At 43.0% G+C, this 13,476-nt stretch overlaps 1 protein-coding gene across 1 annotated transcript in view; it reads right to left on the reverse strand.

Moving 5' to 3' along the window:
- The window catches only part of HOOK2 (hook microtubule tethering protein 2), a 52,053-nt gene that overhangs the window by 17,545 nt on the left and 21,032 nt on the right, over positions 1-13,476 (reverse strand). The window contains 14 exon segments of the mRNA XM_056570344.1: positions 48-94; positions 96-115; positions 616-658; positions 660-705; positions 952-1,073; positions 1,178-1,213; positions 1,215-1,343; positions 1,345-1,388; positions 3,766-3,899; positions 4,360-4,520; positions 7,747-7,827; positions 8,879-8,941; positions 11,282-11,349; positions 11,752-11,884. Of these exon segments, the coding sequence (XP_056426319.1) occupies positions 48-94; positions 96-115; positions 616-658; positions 660-705; positions 952-1,073; positions 1,178-1,213; positions 1,215-1,343; positions 1,345-1,388; positions 3,766-3,899; positions 4,360-4,520; positions 7,747-7,827; positions 8,879-8,941; positions 11,282-11,349; positions 11,752-11,884 (1,127 nt within the window).

The following is a 13,476-nucleotide window of genomic DNA, read 5'->3' on the forward strand; positions in this document are numbered from 1 at the left end:
CCATCCATCCACCCCATATCAATATATACCGTTAGCTCAAAACTTACTTGAGCTCTGCAGGCAGGATCTCCGCAGCCAAGTTGTCCACTGGAGATGGACAGTCCAGAGAGGGCATCTGTAAATTAATGAAGTTCCTTGAAGAGCAAGAACTCCAATACTTATCAGCAAATTCTATGATGAATGGGGGGGATTAAGGGGGGCAGGGGATCCATATTTTGGAAGTTCCCTAAATTGGCCATGCTTATCAGACAAATAGTGGACAGTACTTAACCTAATACAGTGTTTTCCAAACCAAGGTGTCCCCAGCTGTGGCATAACTACAAACTCCCAGCATGTCCGGACAGCCTATCGGCTGTCCGGGCATGCTGGAAGTTGTAGTTTTGCAAACAGCTGGAGGCGCCCTTGTTGGGAAACACTGGTCTAATAAGTTGTATCTTGTATTTGTTGCATGAACCACCTTCCCAAAAGATCTTGCACGGACCATAAAAAAATTGTACAAAGCAATCGGCAACCCTGAAATAGTGATCATAGGGGGGAGGGGGCAGGATGTGTTTATAAGGGGTCCCATTAATGGACTTTTATCCATTCTGTTATTTAAAGGTAGGATCCTCTCACCTGCTTGCACCAGGCATGTCTGCTGAAGGTGGGAGCACCGCAGTTTCTTCATTGGTCTCCCGCAGAGAGTCTCTTTCTGCCCACCAGCCTCTGAAAGAAGACATATTAGAGTGAATATCCAAGTATAGAAACCCCCCCCCCCCCCCCCCCAAAGACTTCTGGTCAGTCAGGGTACACATTCTCTATGAAGAAGTAGTCATGTAAATAAATTCTAATAGGTCTGAAGTCTTACATAACAGATCACACATGGTCGACCACTAGGATCAGCGGCAAACACCTCTGTTCAATGGATAAGCATCCGGACCCTCAGTCAGACATGAAGTCCTATAAACAGACACATCCCTCACCTCTTTCTCCTTCTGTAAAGCCTCAAATTTTTCCTTTAGGGTCTGATACTCAAATTGCCACTTCTCAGCCCGTAGAGACTCCGCAGAGTGTTTCTTGTTCATCTCCTGGACCTGCCATGGTGACAGAGGACCACGTTACCCGGATGCCCAGCAGCAGCACATAGCATGTACCAACTCATCTCCAGGTTCTCTCTTGCCAGATGTGGCGGTCTTACCTGTCGGCTGAGGCTTTCCACCTGTCCGCGGGAGGCTGTGCGCCTTGTGGAGCTCCTCCTCCAGCTGACACGTGCGCTGCATGTAAACCGTGTTCCTCTCCTCTAAAAGCTTCACCTGACGACGCAGATCCCCCAGATCTTCCAGCTTTTTCTTGTAAGACTCGACAAAGAGATTCTAACTTCCCCACACGGTCTGAAGAGTGCCTGATGGGAATGAAGTACAAACAAGTGTCCATGTTATCCGGTGGATTATAATTATAAATATAATAATAATAATTATAAATATAATATTATAAATTATAAATATAATATTATAAATTATTAAATATAATATTATAAATATAATATTATAAATATAATATTATAAATATAATATAATTATAATATATAAATATATAATTATAATATAATATAATTATAATTATAAATATAATTATTATAATATAATTATAATTATAAATATAATTATAAATATAATATAAATATTAATTATAAATATAATATAATTATAAATATAATATAATTATAATTATAAATATAATATAATTATAATATAATATTATAATTATAAATATAATTATAATATAATATAATTATAAATATAATTATAAATATATATAATTATAATACAGTATAATATTATAAATATAATATATATATATTTGTTATATTATAAAGTTTATTATATATATTATATATATATATATATATATATATATATATATATATCTCATCAGAAAGTTAAACAGATTTGTAAATTACTTCTATTAAAAAAATCTTTACCCTTCCAGTACTTTTTAGCAGCTGTATGCTACAGAGGAAATTCTTTTTTTTTTTTTTATTTCTTTTTTGTCTTGTCCACAGTGCTCTCTGCTGACACCTCTGTGTCAGGAACTGTCCAGAGCAGCATAGGATTGCAATGGGGATTTTCTCCTGCTCTGGACAGTTCCTGATATGGACAGAGGTGTCAGCAGAGAGCACTGTGGACAAGACAAAAAAGAAATTAAAAAAAGAAAAGAATTTCCTCTGTAGCATACAGCTGCTAAAAAGTACTGGAAGGGTAAAGATTTTTTAATAGAAGTAATTTAAAAATCTGTTTAACTTTCTGGCACCAGTTGATTTGAATTTGAAGTACCCCTTTAAGCTAGCCATACGATATATTTCCTGACTTCTATGTCTACACATTTGTGCTCCGCCTGACCTTTCTCTCTTTGCACCAAGTAGAGTTGGGAGATTCTTATACACATTATATGGCTGGTCTGTCCCTGCCGAACTCATGGGTTCAGTCTGCTTAAATACATATAGTCAGCTTTTTTGTGTTTTGCTACTGGTTACAATGGGACGTCGCCGATTTCTAGATTTGGGGTTAAAGCAGTACTCCGGTACTAGACATCTTTTCCCCCTGCTCACAGGATAGGACCCCCCCCCCCCTTCCATAATCTCCACTCCGTGCCGGGATTACTGTCGACCACAGCCCAAAGCTGAGGGTCAACATGCCCTCCATATTTTTTCTACGACAGATTTGGAGATACACAAACTCTGCATCTCTGTCTCTCCTAACGGACATGAATGGCGGGGGTCATGTCAACCATGGTCGCTTCAAAGCCTAGCACAGCTGGCATTCTAAACATAAATGTTCATGAACAACAGGGTACCGGGCCAGAGATAGCGGGGGTCCCAGTGGTCTGACCCCCACCCCCCAGGGTTAAGATGTCTAGTAACAGAGTAACCCTTAAATGCCTGATATTGGAGAGTGGTGCTGGTTTTCCCATGCGAATATGTTTTCTGCCATACTCCTATTCCATGCGTGCGGAACTGTGCTTTGGTGCTGTCCCCACTGGATTTGTCTTGGGGGAAGGACACGGGACTAGGAGAGAGGGGGAGTTTTTGTATGGAAGGGATGGGTTGGGGGTTTTGTATTTTTGTATGTTTTTTGTTTTATGCAAAAATATTCAATAAAAATTTCTTGATTTAAAAAATAAAAATAAAAATATGAGATATGCAAAAAGTTTTTGCGTGAGAAAGAACCAGGCAGCACAAAGGAGATTGTAAACATTACATTTTTCGATAGCTACCATTCTGATAAAGACTGCTCTCCAAATCCCAGCCTTCTGGAATAGTCAAACTGTGGCCAAGTCAACCCTGATTTTTGAGATTATAACATAAGTTTGCTTTAGAAGACGTTAGACGTAAAGTATAACATACCTCCATCCGTGCATCTCAGTGCACTCAATTAGAGATGAGCGAACTTACAGTAAATTCGATTCGTCACGAACTTCTCGGCTCGGCAGTTGATGACTTTTCCTGCATAAATTAGTTCAGCTTTCAGGTGCTCCCTTGGGCTGGAAAAGGTGGATACAGTCCTAGGAAAGAGTCTCCCAGGACTGTATCCACCTTTTCCAGCCCACGGGAGCACCTGAAAGCTGAACTAATTTATGCAGGATAAGTCATCAACTGCCGAGCCGAGAAGTTCGTGATGAATCGAATTTACTGTAAGTTTGCTCATCTCTACACTCAATTGTTTCTCAGTTATCAGCCTCCCCATAATTCTATTCCAGGCTTCTAAACAGTCCTTACCGGAGTACATCCATCCATCTCGTCCCGTAGTGACTGGGCCTCATGTGCCAGACCAGTTAAGTCCTGGTTACGCTGATGTACATCCTGCACCTCTCGATCCAGCTCCTCGCACCGCTGCCTGTAGTCATCGCGTGCACTCTCCAGCCTAGAACAAGGGGTTAAATGTCACTGGAGCATTATTATTGGTCATTAGACAATCTCCTAGGATTACACAAACATGGCTACTTTCCCCCCCCCGCCCCCCCCCCCCCCCCCCCCAAATAAAAGCACCATACCTGTCCATGCGTGGTGTCTGGAAATTGTAGCTCAGCTCTAGAAATCGTACATCTAAAGCAGCGTTACCTAACCAGGAAGCCTCCAGCTGTTGCAAAACTACAACTCCCAGCAAGCCCCGTCAGCCAAAGGCAGTCCTGGCATGCTGGTAGTTGTAGTTTAGCAACAGCTGGAGGCACCCTGGTTGGGAAACATTGACCTAAAAGTTATAGATCTGTGCGGCAATAACACATACAGCCTAGGGACAGGTGTGGCGCTGTTTTAGAACTCTGCTGTTACACGACCAACAACAGGGCGACACTAATCTAGTCTGTAACCTGCTCTAGCAATACCTGTAGTTTTCTTCCTGAAGTTGCTCAATCTGACTCTGTAACAGCAGCATCTTCTTGCTGAACACCGGAGGCGCTATTTCTCCCTCGGGCGAGTCCTGCTGCTCTCGGAGGACTCTGTTCTCGGACATCAGAGTGCGCTTCTCTTCCGTCAGCAGCGACACCTTAAGGAGGGAAAGGCGAGGGGAGGGAAAAGGGGGGACACGACACGGGAAGGAGAGGAGCCAGGTGCACACAGTGTGAGAAGGGTTAAAACAAAGACAACAGCCAAAGAAGGGGTTAAGGGTGACAACAATGGGGTTCCTTTCTTTAGTTACCCTAAATCAGTGGTGTAAAAACTGTGGCCCTCCAGATGCTGCAAAACTACAACTCCCAGCATGCCCGGACAGCCACTTAAAAATAAATAAATAAAACAACTTTTTGACATGTCTATAGCAGTGTTTCCCTAGCAGGGTGCCTCCAGCTGTTGCAAAACTACAACTCCCAGCATGCCCGGACAGCCTACGGCTGTCCGGGCATGCTGGGAGTTGTAGTTTTGCAACATCTGGAGGGCCACAGTTTTGACACCACTGCCCTAAATATTAATTAGTAACCTACCTGTATGGGTCTGTGGGGTGAAAAAAGTGATATAGATCACAGGCAGGCAAGCCATGTGGCTGTATGGAACTACAACTCCCAGCATGGACGTCCCAAATGACTAAAAATGTACTTTTTCTATTTACAAGTGATGTCAGGAAATGTAACAAATAAAAACCCAAGATGCAGTGCGGTCTACGGGCAGATCCATGCATGAGGGTGGGTGGAAAGGGACAAGGTACAGGTATAACATGCAACATTCTGCAAACTCCCTCACTCTGGAATTCTTTACGTCCCGGGGGTTTGGTTCAGTCCAATCCATAGCCTGGACCCATTAATGGATCGTCTCCATAGCAGGCCAACAATACAACTTATTCTGAGAGTCAGACGAAACTGAACAGCTGTCAGATGACAGGACAGCTGCTCCATTCCCCTCCCACCAATGGTGCAGCGAGTGTACAATAGGCTGCTTGCATAGGCCTAGGGTGTCATGACATCCTATGGCCCTGTTGGGACCCACAGAACAGCTGCAAACAGTACTTGGGGGGGGGGGGGGGGGGGGGGGGGGAACATGACAAGTCCATATACATAGGCAATAAAGTGCATAAGATGGTACAAGAAGCAAACAAGCAGGCACAGACCAGGGGGGATGTCCGTGCCATGACGAACCCCTTCCCTGGCACTGCAGGTTAGGCAGCTGGCAGGCATGCAAACGGATTAGGAGGTAGCAGGTACAAGGCAGGGATTAAAACTCACCCAACATCTCCGGATGCCAAACCAAACTCAGCTTAAAACCTTTTTAGAGGGTGAAATCACTGAATGAAGTGCTGTGTTTTAGAAGCCCGGCCCCCACCACCATCACGATCACCAGTCTGCAGGTCAGAAACCACCGCTTCGGTATGTAAAACCAACCCCCAACGTGAAAGTAGGGGAATTCCATATATAGTTACCCACTAATTTGACTAGTTAAAAAGGGGTACTCCGGTGGAAAACTTTATTATTATTATTATTTTTTTTAAATCAACTGGTGCCAGAAAGTTAAACAGATTTGTAAATTACAGCATACAGAAGAGAAGAGATGGCACTCACCGGTACTGCCAATTCTTCTTTAATTTTCGTTACTCACATGTAGGGAACAGACTTAGACAAACATCAGTGGGGTCTACAAATAAGAGGCGATCGCGATTTTGTGCCTGCGGGCACTTCCTCTGGCCTCAGCACGTGTTGAGGCCAGAGGAAGTGCCGCCAGGCATGTAATCGCGATCGCCTCTTATCTGTACATTCCCGCTTATGTTTGTCTAAGTCTGTTGCCTACATGTGAGTAACGAAAACCTCACCTGTTCTAGATTTGTAAATAAATAAATATATATATATTATAAATATAAAAAATCTTAATCCTTCCAGTACTTATTAGCTGCTGAATACTACAGAGGAAATTATTTTCTTTTTGGAACACAGAGCTCTCTGCTGACATCACGAGCACAGTGCTCTCTGCTGACATCTCTGTCCATTTTAGGAACTGTCCAGGAGAGCAGGAGAAAATCCCCATAGCAAACATATGCTGCTCTGGACAGTTCCTAAAGTGGACAGAGATGTCAGCAGAGAGCACTGTGCTCGTGATGTCAGCAGAGATCACTGGGTTCCAAAAAGAAAATAAATTTCCTCTGTAGTATTGAGCAGCTAAAAAGTACTGGAAGAATTAAGATTTTTTTTTAATTTAAGTAATTAAATAATTTACAAATCTGTTTAACTTTCTGGCACCAGTTGATTTAAAAAAAAAAAAAAAAAAAAAAAAAAAAAAAGTTTTCCACCGGAGAACCCCTTTAAAGCAGTGTTTTCCCAACCAGAGTGCCTCCAGCTGTTGCAAAACTGCAACTCCCAGCTGTCCAGGCATGCAGAGAGTTGGAGTTTTGCAACAGCTGGAGGTACACTGGTTGGGGAAACCCTTCCAGACACAATAATTTGGGGTATAACTGTCCTTATTCTCTTTTTTCAAGATGGACACAACCCATGTTAACAGTATCGGGGATAAGTGTCTGATCGCAGGGATCCGGCCTTGAGAAAAAAAAAAGGGATTCCCCAAGCTAATGCACATTTCTAAGTGCTGCCCCACTATGGGGCAACTAAACATGGCCATACTTATGAATAGGAAATAAGTGTCCGGCAGGGGGGGGGGCTTTAGGGCTGTGACAACTAGAGATGAGCGAACTTACAGTAAATTCGATTCGTCACGAACTTCTCGGCTCGGCGGTTGCTGACTTTTCCTGCATAAATTTAGTTCAGCTTTCCGGTGCTCCGGTGGGCTGGAAAAGGTGGATACAGTCCTAGGAAAGAGTCTCCTAGGACTGTATCCACCTTTTCCAGCCCACGGGAGCACCGGAAAGCTGAACTAATTTATGCAGGAAAAGTCATCAACTGCCGAGCCGAGAAGTTTGTGACGAATCGAATTTACTGTAAGTTCGCTCATCTCTAGTGACAACCTATTAGAAGGCACACAGCTATATTTAGCCCGATATTTAGCCAAGGGGGTTTCTGCCTGCAGACCATTAATAAGCAAATGAACAAATACTAGGTGATAAATAAAAAAAAGGAAAAATGCAAAAGTTAAACAGCGGTGTTGCCCATGGTAAACAATCGGATTTTGATTGATATGACCAATTGGTTGCCATGGGGAAACCCGGCATTTTAGTTAGCGCCATTTATATCAAACGTCCCCAGGTTGATTAGGGTCAGAGGGCAGTAATGTAGCAAAATCACGACACCACCACCACCGCATAAAGTGCATGCCACGCATCACCTGCAGTACCAGCATACCTGCTGTTCCAGCTCATGACAGCGATGCAAGATGCCCGTCTTCTCATCCGTGTCCTCACTGAGGAAGTAATATTTACGCGACTGCAAGACAAAAAAAAGGGAATAAAGGAGCAGGGGTTTCAAGGTCTTTGGATGTGACTAGAGTAGAACATATCAGCATAGACCAGTGTTTCCCAACCAGGGTGCCTCCAGCTGTTGCAAAACTACAACTTCCAGCATGCCCGGACAGCCGAAGGCTGTCCGGGCATGCTGGAAGTTGTAGTTTTGCAACAGCTGGAGGCACCCTGGTTGGGAAACACTGGCATAGACAAATCCATGCTCTTTGTAAACACACTGAACCAGCCAGGGGTATCACATAGGAATCAATGTCACTACCTACAGCTTTGGATGTGACTAGAGTAGAACATCTCAGCATAGACAACTATAATAGTAACTATAATTTCTATCCGTTACCCCCCCACCACCACCCCCCTGCTGGTTCAGTGTTTACAAAGAAAAATGCATTATGGGACATACAGTTTGCAACCTGCTGCTAAGTATGTATTCTGGGAGTTTTAGTTCAACATCGCCGCAGGTTACAGAACACCAATATACTGTATGGAAGTTTTAGTTTTGCAACAGCTGGAGGCACCCTGGTTGGAAAACACTGGCATAGAAATATAGACATGCTGGTATGGGACAGTTTGCAACCTGCTGCTAAGTAAGTATTCTGGGAGTTGTAGTTCAACATATCTGTAGGTTACAGGACACCAATATACTGTATGGAAGTTGTAGTTTTGCAACAGCTGGAGGCCCCATGGTTGGGAAACACTGGCATAGACATGCTGGTATAGGACAATTTGCAACCTGCTGCTAAGTAAGTAAGTATTCTGGGAGTTGTAGTTCAACATATCTGTAGGTTACAGGACACCAATATACTGTATGGAAGTTGTAGTTTTGCAACAGCTGGAGGCCCCATGGTTGGGAAACACTGGCATAGACATGCTGGTATGGGACAGTTTGCAACCTGCTGCTAAGTAAATATTCTGGGAGTTGTAGTTCCTCATAGCTGCAGGTTACAGAACACCAATATACTGTATAGAAGTTTTATACAGATAAATGAGAGGGGGGGGGGGGGGAGGGATACACTTACCTGGCTGTCGTAGTTGACGTAGCTATCGGGCGTTGCTGTGTCGGTGGGTTCCTTGCTCAGGAGCTGCAGGGGGATAATACACACAGTCAGCACTGCAGCCTTATACCGAATGAGGTACGGGTCCTACAGTGGGGCCTCTTGCTGTTTTTTTGGGGGGGTTTGCTGGCCATTAAATAAAAGGGGTTATTCAGGGTCTATCAACTGGTACCAGAAAGGTAAACAGATTTGTAAATTACTTCTATTAAACAAATCTTAACCCTTTCAGTACTTATGAGCTGCTGAAGTTGAGTTGTTCTTTTCTGTCTAAGTGCTCTCTGATGACACGTGTCTCGAGAACTGTCCAGAGTAGAAGCAAATCCCCATAGCAAACCTCTTCTACTCTTTGCAGTTCCCAGGACAGGCAGATGTCAGCAGAGAGCACTGTTGCCAGACAGAAAAGAACAACTCAACTTCAGCAGCTGATAATTATTGGAAGGATTAAGATTTTTTAATAGAAGTAATTTGCAAATCTGTTTAACTTTCTGGAGCCAGTTGATATAAAAAAGAATAAAAATAAAATGCGTTTTTTTCGTGGAATACCCCTTTAAGAACCTTGTTCCCCTACATTCCCTTATATTGGTTACTAATGTTTGACCAGAGCCTGAGGCGGTGAATACAAGGCAGCTGTATATGACCCTGCCCCTTTCAATGTCCAATCACCCTCATAATAGTGAATCATAGGACTCCGATGATCTGACCAATCATACCGGAGTATATAGGTTTAAAAGGGAATCTGTCAGCTCTATATCAGGCTCAGATGGTAGAGAAAACAAATGACACCTGTCTCATAGCTGATGGCTGCTTGTAAAGTTATAAAATCATAATTTTTCTTATAAGCTCAAGAGTAGTAGAGCCGGGCTGAGCTGCAGCATGCATGGATCCTCCCTCCCCCTCCTCTGCCTTGCTCGATTGATGTACAAGGCTGAGTGTTGGAAGCCAAACCCCATATATCAATCATGCAGGGCAGGGAGGTGTGGGGGAGAGAGGAGGCATGCATGCTGCAGCTAAGCCTGGCTCCTACAACTCTTGAGCTTATAAGAAAAAATGTTTAAAATATTTTAAAACTTTGCAAAAAACAAAAAACATACAGCTCAAAAAATACTTCTTAAAAAGTTTTTTTTTTTTTGTTAAATCAACTGGTGCCAGAAAGTAAAGATTTGTCAATTACTTCTATTAATTTTTTTTTAATCCTTCCAGTACTTATTAGCTGCTGAATACTACAGAGAAAATGGTTTTCTTTTTGGAACACAGAGCTCTCTGCTGACATCACGAGCACAGTGCTCTCTGCTGACATCTCTGTCCATTTTAGGAACTGTTCAGAGCAGCATATGTTTGCTATGGGGATTTACTCCTACTCTGGACAGATCCTAAAATGACAGAGATGTCAGCAGAGAGCACTGTGCTCGTGATGTCAGCAAAGAGCTCTGTGTTCCAAAAAGAAAATAATTTCCTCTGTAGCATTCAGCAGCTAATAAGTTCTGGAAGGATTAAGATTTTTTAATAGAACTTCCAGTACTTATCAGCTGCTGTATGATCCACAGGAAGTTCTTTTCTGTCTGACCACAGTGCTCTCTGCTGACACCTCTGTCCATATCAGGGACTGTCCAGAGCAGCATAGGTTTGCTATGAGGATTTGCCTCTACTCTGGACAGTTCCTGACATGGACAGAGGTGTCAGCAGAGAGCACTGTGGACAGACAGAAAAGAAATCCAAAAAGAAAAGAATTTCCTCTGTAGTATATAGCTGCTAATAAGAACTGAAAGGATTAAAAAAAAATTTATAGAAGTAATTTACAAAATCTGTTTAACTTTCTGGAGCCAGTTGACTTAAAAAAAATAAATAAAAAAAGACCTTAAAAAAAAATAAAAATAAAATGTTTTCCACCAGAGTACCCCTTTAAAAATCACTGGCTTAAGCTGACACACTTTAGATAGCTGAACATTTAATCATCTAAGAGATATCTCTCTGGACGCCCCCCCATACATATGCACACTCAGTCAAGCATGCAGGCATTTTCAATAAGGAGAAAGAGGAGGGTAGGCTGCTGCCAGACACTTCTAGCAGCAGTTTTTTTTTTTCTCCTTCAAGTACAAAAGGACCAGGCATTTTATAATTTATCATGCCTGATCTCTTTCCCAAGATCAGTGCTTCCCAACCAGGGTGCTTCCAGCTGTTGCAAAAACTACAACTCCCAGCATGCACGGACAGCCGTTGGCTGTCCGGGCATGCTGGGAGTTAAAGTTTTGCAACAGCTGGAGGCACCCTGGTTGGGAAAGCACTGCATTAGATGGCCCAGCCTACAATTATCTAGCGTGACAGGGCATAGCACTCTAGATGTGACTGTAAGCAGACATGAGCACCTACCTCCTGTATGGACTCCATGACCGCCTGCTGCACCGACTCCCCCAGGGTCATGATCTGCTGGATATGTTCTGAGCAAACACAAAAGGTTAGAGAAGAAGCATTAGAGGCTGCAATTCACAATATAATCTATAAGCGCTTTCCAAATGTATTAATACCCCATTGTAAATGTAAAGTAATATTCCAAGCAAACCTGATACTTCTCCATGCTTTATACTGCTGCATTAGAGTGTAAGACAGCAGAAGCCTGCTTATTCGTCCATAAGAATTTAGTGAAAAATATTAGGTTAGACCAGAGTTTCCCCAAGCAGGGTGCCTCCAGCTGTTGCAAAACTACAACTCCCAGCATGCCCGGACAGCCTTTGGCTGTCCGGGCATGCTGGGAGTTGTAGTTTTGCAACAGCTGGAGGCACCCTGCTTGGGGAAACACTGGGTTAGACTAAAAAAATTCAATGTAAGGTTTAGCTAGTCACCTTCCTTCTTGTCACAGCTGATCGCGCACCCCAGCATCAGCTGCACCATTTTCCTCAGTTCAGCAGTGTCAGAAAACTCCCCGATCAACGCAACATCTGGTATGTGGTCCTCCGAGACGGGATGTCCAAGAACCTGGGCACGAATAAACAAATTACAATTCTCAGGGCTCCAGAGCTGAAATCTCCCAACCTACTTGATCAGTGTTTGTCCAGTAACTCCACCAGCAGAATAGCGAGTACAGCTCTGGAGGATAATACAGGATATAACTCAAGGAAGAAATGCCAGCGAGGTAAAGCGGATCCCAGATTTATTAAATGGATAAAAACAGGAACGGTAAATACAGGGTTACGCGTTTCAGGCGTGTAACAGGACGCCCTTAGTCCGTATGACTAAGGGCGTCCTGTTACACGCCTGAAACGCGTAACCCTGTATTTACCGTTCCTGTTTTTATCCATTTAATAAATCTGGGATCCGCTTTACCTCGCTGGCATTTCTTCCTTGTTTCTGCATTCGGTGCTGCCATACACCTGCCGTGCGTTGGTTTTGGGAGGATGGTCCGGTGGTAGCTGATCAGCTTGCACTTTACCAGGATATAACTCAGGATCAGTACTGTAATGTATATACACAGTGACCCCACCAGCAGAATAGTGAGTACAGCTCTGGGGTATAATACAGGATATAACTCAGGATCAGTACAGGATAAGTAATGTAATGTATGTACACAGTGATCCCACCAGCAGAATAGTGAGTACAGCTCTGGGGTATAATACAGGATATAACTCAGGATCAGTACAGGATAAGTAATGTAATGTATGTACACAGTGATCCCACCAGCAGAATAGTGAGTACAGCTCTGGAGTATAATACAGGATATAACTCAGGATCAGTACAGGATAAGTAATGTAATGTACACAGTGACCTCACCAGCAGAATAGTGAGTACAGCTCTGGAGTATAATGCAGGATATAACTCAGGATCAGTACAGGATAAGTAATGTAATATATGTACACAGTGACCCCACCAGCAGAATAGTGAGTACAGCTCTGGAGTATAATACAGGATATAACTCAGGATCAGTACAGGATAAGTAATGTAATGTATGTACACAGTGACCCCACCAGCAGAATAGTGAGTACAGCTCTGGAGTATAATGCAGGATATAACTCAGGATCAGTACTGTAATGTATATACACAGTGACCTCACCAGCAGAATAGTGAGTGCAGCTCTGGAGTATAATACAGGATATAACTCAGGATGAGTACAGGATAAGTAATGTAATGTATGTACACAGTGACCTCACCAGCGGAATAGTGAGTACAGCTCTGGAGGATAATACAGGATATAACTCAGGATCAGTACAGGATAAGTAATGTAATGTATGTACACAGTGACCTCACCAGCAGAATAGTGAGTACAGCTCTGGAGTATAATAGAGGATATAACTCAGGATCAGTACAGGATAAGTAATGTAATGCATGTACACAGTGACCTCATCAGCAGAATAGTGAGTACAGCTCTGGAGGATAATACAGGATATAACTCAGGATCAGTACAGGATAAGTAATGTATGTACACAGTGACCCCACCAGCAGAATAGTGAGTACAGCTCTGGAGGATAATACAGGATATAACTCAGGATCAGTACAGGATAAGTAATGTAATGTATGTACACAGACAGTGGGGCTGGGTTGCTTTCTTATTACTGATAGATTTCAGCTGTTGT

Source organism: Hyla sarda, chromosome 4, assembly GCF_029499605.1.
Source record: "Hyla sarda isolate aHylSar1 chromosome 4, aHylSar1.hap1, whole genome shotgun sequence".
Lineage (NCBI taxonomy): Eukaryota > Metazoa > Chordata > Amphibia > Anura > Hylidae > Hyla > Hyla sarda.